General features: G+C 44.7%; 1 protein-coding gene across 1 annotated transcript in view; it reads right to left on the reverse strand.

The window, feature by feature from the left end:
• LOC108697179 (phospholipid phosphatase 4) overlaps positions 1–5,508 on the reverse strand; it is a 71,042-nt gene extending 65,534 nt beyond the window's left edge. Inside the window, exon 1 of the mRNA XM_041570881.1 lies at positions 5,243–5,508. Coding sequence (XP_041426815.1) covers positions 5,243–5,301 — 59 coding nt within the window. The 5' untranslated portion in view covers positions 5,302–5,508. The remainder of the gene's footprint in view (positions 1–5,242) is intronic.
• Between the last annotated feature and the right edge of the window lie 1,141 nt (positions 5,509–6,649).

The following is a 6,649-nucleotide window of genomic DNA, read 5'->3' on the forward strand; positions in this document are numbered from 1 at the left end:
TTTAGATGCATGCTGCATGGCTGCACATAAATGGCTCTTAAACACGGCTGTTTTTTTCTGCGCTCCCCTGCGTTTCGCTTTCTTCCGTGCAGCCGCAGGGGAGAGCAGGAGTAGACGCACTCAATTATTGTGAAGGGGGCTGTACTCACACAGACGCATGTAAGCGGCGAATGCAGGTGAAATGCAACATGCTGCATCCCACCTGCGTTTGCTGCTTACATGCATCTGTGTGAGTACAGCCCCCTTGACAAGAATTGAGTGCATCTATTCATGCGACTGAATGGAAGAATTCGCAACGCAGGGGAGCACAGAAAAAACTGGCCGCGTGTAAGAGCTCTAAGGGTTAGGGCACACGCTCAGATTCGGGGAGATTAGTGGTGACAAATTTCGAAGTGCTCCGAGTGCCATCCCTCCGCCGATTTACATTCTAGCCGGCGGGAGGCAGTTCGGGGAGATTAGTCGCCCTGATGAAGAGGAGATTTGTCGCCAGGCGACTTATCTCCCCGAATCTCAGTGTGTGCCAGAACCCTTAAGGAGTGAGGTGGCAATAGAAGACTTGAAGCACAGCACCGGTTTATGTTTAAAAATAAAAAGCCTTCATTAAGCACATTTGGCAATGATCTGGATACAGCGACGTTTCAGGCCCTATGGCCTATTCTCAAGCTTGAGGTGGCAACACTACTTTAGCTCCAGGGTTCCCTGCGTCAATTGGCGCAAATTCAGAAAGGAGGCGGGAAAAAAGCAGTGGTTTCAAAATCTTTAAAATTTGGTAATATCTTCAGGAAAACAATTGACGAGCACTTTTACATTAATTTCTTTTGTGGGCTTACATTTTCTTTTACACTTTAACATATTCAGCCTTTTACAGCAGATCTGACTAAAACTGTTGTTGACCTAAGGCCCTCAGGGGATGCTGGGAGTTGTGGTTAAATAAGCAGCTGTAGGTTGTGTGTAATCTGTATATGGAAATGAGAGGGACACGTGACTGGCCTCCATCCTCTGTGCTGACAAAAAGCAGAGCATTTGTTCCACTTGAGTGATAAACGGGCACAATGTGAACTGCAAGCGATAAATTGACAGCTCTATAAACACTCTGATAGAGCCACTGATCACTTGATTATGCGGGAGCTGTCTCATCAGTCTCCTATAAGCAATTTCCCTTGTATTACTGTACTGTCAAGTAACTGACTGGAGCGGCTCCCAGATGGAAGGGAATTTACTTAGCAACTGCTTTACTGACTGACAGGCAACCAGGAGCACCCTCAGTACATATGCTCATCCCAAATTTCACCCGAGACAACCTTCAAGCTGGGATGTCAGGTGTATCTAGGGGAGTAAATAGGCATTCTCCCCAAATCTCACCCGAATAAGCTTTCAGGCTCAGCCTTCCTTGCCACTGGAAAGGGTTGCAGGTTTCGGAATCACTTGCCTTGTGTGTAAAGTGATATGGAAATTATATTGTGAGCTCCACTGAGGCAGAGACTGATAGAAATGATTCTAGATATTCTCTGTCGAGTGCTGCTAAATAGGTTGCCAGGATATCGCTTAAAGGGATACTGTCATTTATTTCCCAAAATGAATCAGTTAATAGTGCTGCTCCAGCAGAATTCTGCACTGAAATCCATTTCTCAAAAGAGCAAACAGATTTTTTTATATTCAATTTTGAAATCTGACATGGGGCTAGACATATTGTCAATTTCCCAGCTGCCCCAAGTCATGTGACTTGTGCCTGCATTTTAGGAAAGAAATGCTTTCTGGCAGGCTGCTGTTTTTCCTTCTCAATGTAACTGAATGTGTCTCAGTGGGACATGGGTTTTTACTATTAAGTGCTGTTCTAAAGCTGGCCATAGACGCAAAGATCTGATCGTACGAATCGGTCGTTTGGTCGATCGGACAGGTTAGACAGCACTATTAACTGACGCGTTTTGAAAAAAACATGTTTTCCGATGACAGGATCCCTTTAACAATAAGAAAAAAGGACATTCTGGCCAATGATTACAGTGTATGACCTGCTCAATGTAAAACCAGTGATCTCACATGAATAATGGAACTTTATTCTGTTATGTACTGTACAGGCACTCGAGGGCTCATGCCTAGGATGGCATATTTAGTGGGCAGCCCTCAGGCGCCTATATACTGATGACAGATACTTGCTGATTAATTCCAGTGGCAAAGCTGGGGTGGTAAGGGGAGTGGTGGGTACCTGAATTTGCAGTTTGACACTTCTTCTGGGCATGCGCCAATCAGATGAGGGGGTGCACTGAGGTTTAGGGAGCACCCCACCAACAGCACTGGTGATGGAAGCACAGAATGACATGCATGGCAAGTACATGACTAGTGGCGGCTGATACTTATCCTGCAGAGAAGTGGCTGTATGTTTGGGCCAGGTGAACATAGGACAATGTGGCAGAAAAGTGGCAAGAAATAGCCACAACATGAACACTGTCAGAGCCGAAACCACTTCTCAGCTGATATATAACAATTTAGAAGTTTAATTTACAAAAATGGGTGTGGTGTTTATACAAATGGCCTGTAGACTGTGCTTAAGAGTTATACTGTGCATACTTTCTATACAGCTTGTGGTGTTAGAGTTGCTTACTGTTGTGTAATGGCTGCATGAGCCTGCTAATAAAGCACTGTATTACTCTACTTATCCTCGGCTACCAAAACATAACAATGGGGCATGGTTCAAAGTGCAAAAATGAACACAAAACTTTATGCACTTTGCACCTTGATCCCATTTAGTCGGTATTTAGCACCTAAAGGCACAGCTTTTTGCTCTGTTACCTTTAAGTACTGGGCTTCAGGGCCGGATTTACTTAGTGGGCGCCCCTAGGCCCAATGCCGTTCGTTGCCCCTGTCATTTATTTGTGCAAATTTTCATCATCAACGGGGATTGGCGCATAAGAAATTTAAAAAATGATTGTATCTCCAGCGCATTCCCAGTGTTTTTGAACCAATGTGGGTGTGGTTGGGCAGCATGCCGCCCCCCTAAAATCCTGCCGCTCTAGGCCGGGGCCTAGGTGGCCTTTCCACAAATCCCTATCTCTCAGGAATGTGTGCTGTTCCTTTAACTCCATTGTCCTGCAGATGGCAGCCCTGAATGGGGCTCTAAGTGCCACAGTTTTGCACCTATTAAAAATCCAACACAAGAGTAAAGTGCAGCTTGTACAGCCAATCCACGAGCGCCTGAACAAAGGGAACGATACAAAGATGGCGTGTACACATGTTTGACCTCGCGTATGATACCTTTCCTCAATTGGTCAAAGTATGGGTCAGCCTATTTAAAGGGAAACTATTGCTAAAATAAGAAGTTAATATATGATTCAGCATACTGAAATAAGAGACTTTCTAAATACAATTAAATAAAAATTCTGTATCGTTTCTGAAATAATAAAACAATAAAGAATATTTAATTGATTGTATTTAGTAAGTTTCTTATCTCAGTATGATGAAGCGCATATTCAATTTTCATTTTCGCTATAGTTGCCCTTTAAGGCCACCATAAATCAGACCGTCAGCTATTAATAAAGTACAATTCCCAGATTCACCGACTGCAGAATCCCAGCATTCCGAGGAGGTCATACAGCCCACATGTACAAACATATCACAGCACATACACTATATATAATATCTTTGTTCTCATATAGTTCATATAGATACAGGGTGCCTTATCTCATTGTAACACGTTAAACAATAACCTTATGGAAAGACAAGGTATAAGAAGCTTAGCAAATGATAATTCCCCAGCTCAAAGACATGGGAGATTAGAGAACTTGTCAGCCATAAACGCAATCCAAATCCTATCAGTGCAGAAACTCTAACAAGCAGATTGGTTGCTTGAAAAAAGATGTTTAAAGGGAAAGTAACTTTGGCATTGATGCCAGAAAATGTGCCATACTTAGTTGTGTTACTTTTGTGCTTGTGTCATTTAATGGTTATGTTTCCTTCTTCTCATCTGCAGAGCAGCAGTTCTGTCCGGTTTGAAGTCTATGGCACACAATGGCATTCTCAGCCAGGTACAACTCACCTGTCATCACTTTTCATAGAGGAACAGTCAATGCTCTACCTATGGCACACATTGGTGGTGACACGTGGCCAATGCTCAGTCAACTTGAGACATAATGAGCCCTAAGGGCAGCTGTGCTCTGTGCAAAATGCTACATTGGGGTGCAAATTGCCATGTTGTGTAGTCACAATGCAGTGTTTTTTCTCAGAATTCTGTGCACCACAACATTACTATCTACTTTAATTGTGTTTAGCTTCCAGGGGCAACATCAATAAAGAGCAAAAATGTATGATTTAATGAATGAAAATCAGTTGTGTGGCACCTGCTAAAGAAACCCTGGAAGTACCACCTTTTCAAGTGAGCTCATCATTCCAGGGTTCCCTTGTGTTTCTGTGCCCTGTACTTTGTACTCAGTGCAGCCGTTTGTAAATGAGCCCTAATGTGTGCCATAACCCTCAGGCCCTTGGCACAAGTTTCATGTTCTTCAGCACCCAAACATACAGCCTATCACCTGTTGCCAATGGGCAGAAAAATGGCAGCAGGGAATTCACCACATGTGCTTTATGGTCACAGATCCTTTATAAACCCAGGGTTTACACAAGTGCAGGATTGTGCACCCTCGAGTGAGCGACAGAGAGGGGGAGACTCAGCACACAAAGCAAATATCTGCACTGCAGTTTTACAATAAATAGTTTCCTTTCTCTCGCTAAAGAGATTAACTGGAAACTGCTCTGCATAAAATTAAACAAGAACCCTAAAAACTAAGATTTGGGGGGGGTTGATATTATAACTTTAATAAAACGCCTCTTGTTTAGTAATTTCCCACAGGTGCCGTGCAGAACTGGAACAATATGATACACTGGAAATGCTGTAAATTGGTGCCACTTTGCACCATTCCTGCCTTCACTGTATCATTTGTGCTGAAATACAGAAATAAATAGCTAGAGACACCTAGCAACACCTGGGCAACACTGGGATCATTCAAGGTAAAGACACATGAAGAGACAGGGCGGGGAAGGCTATGCCAATCATAAAACCTGTCCTTCCAGCTAATGATGATATAGGAACCCCATCACCCCCTGACAGCCCAAAGCAGAGTGATTATGGGAGTTATAGTCCATCAACATCTGTAGGGCCACAGGTTGTACATGACTGGATAAAAGAACATCAACGTGAAATGAGAAAAAGCAGATGCCAGACACAGACATAAGGAATCAGAGGGCAGTTACTTACACAAACACCCCGAAAAGCAGTGCCCGGATCCCGAGCTCCTCTAGTAGAGCACGCATCATGCCCCGGCATCAGACTGGCACCTGCACAGCGGAGTGGAGACCAGGAGACACTTCACTGGAAGCAGCAGGGAAAGATAAAGGAACAGTTTTGGAGGGAGTGGGCTGCACTGGGGACAGAAAGACTGGCAGTGGTGCTGAGAGACTGCAATAGGGGACAGACTGATGCAGGGGGCTGAGAGACTGCACTGGGGATCAGAGGTTGCAAGGCTGAGAGACTGCACTAGGGGAAAGACTGATGCAGGGGGGCTGGGAGACTGCACCGGGGATCAGAGGCTGAGAGACTGCATGAGCAGGAGTCATAAAATAGCCAGCATGGGGTAGGGAAGAGGAGCAACACAAAGATCCTGGGGACAGAGATGTTGCAGCAGGGCTGGGAGATAATGCATGGGGGGTGCCCTGCAAGAGAAGCTGCACCGGTAAGTATGGAGGGGCTGGATCTGGAGGGTGGAGAGTAGGTGAGGGGGAGTGGGAAAATAACTAAATTCTCCTGCTCTTTGTGGGTAAGGCTTTCTGGAACAAATCCCTGCTGTTCCCTGGCAGAATGAGAGGATGATACTGACAGCTGCGGGTGGCAGTTAGAGAGTTGCCTGTGCTGCACTGGGAAGTTTCAATGATGCTTGCCTATAAAGCTGACAGTATCTTAGACTGGAGATACAGCAAACAAAAGGCAGGGCGGAGCTGCAAAAAGGGGAGAAAAAGCCTCAGGTGAGCATAGGAGGGGTGGGCTACTTAGTCCAAAGAAAAGCGACTTGTACAATTAATCATTTTAATGTTATGTTTTGTTGCAGAGTCAACAAAGTTCTGGCTCTTTAAAGAGCAACGGATGCCAGGTAGCTCCAACTCAAAACTGAGACTTCAGGTGTGGTGTCTGGCAGTACATTTGGGGTTGATGATCCTTTTGCATCGGTTTTCAGTGTAGGGTGTCGGTATTACTTAAAGGTGCCAGATATAAATATTGGGAAGGGGTTTGTTACAGTGAGAGTTGTGAAGATGTGGAATTGTCTCCCTGAATCAGTGGTACAGGCTGATACATTAGATAGGTATAAGAAGGGGTTGGATGGTGTTTAGCAAGTGAGGGAATACAGGGTTATGGGAAATAGCTCATAGTACAAGTTGATCCAGGGACTGGTCCCATTGCATCTTGGAGTCAGGAAGGAATTTTTTCCCCTCTGAGGCAAATTGGAGAGGCTTCAGATTTTTTTGCCTTCCTCTGGATCAACTGGCAGTTAGGCAGGTTATATATAGACTTAAAAGGTTGAATTTGATGGACGTGTGTCTTTTTTTAACCTAACTTACTATGTTACTATGTATGGGGCAAGCAGGGGAGCAGTCTGACCCTGGGCTAGGG

Source organism: Xenopus laevis, chromosome 7S (genome assembly GCF_017654675.1).
Source record: "Xenopus laevis strain J_2021 chromosome 7S, Xenopus_laevis_v10.1, whole genome shotgun sequence".
NCBI lineage: Eukaryota > Metazoa > Chordata > Amphibia > Anura > Pipidae > Xenopus > Xenopus laevis.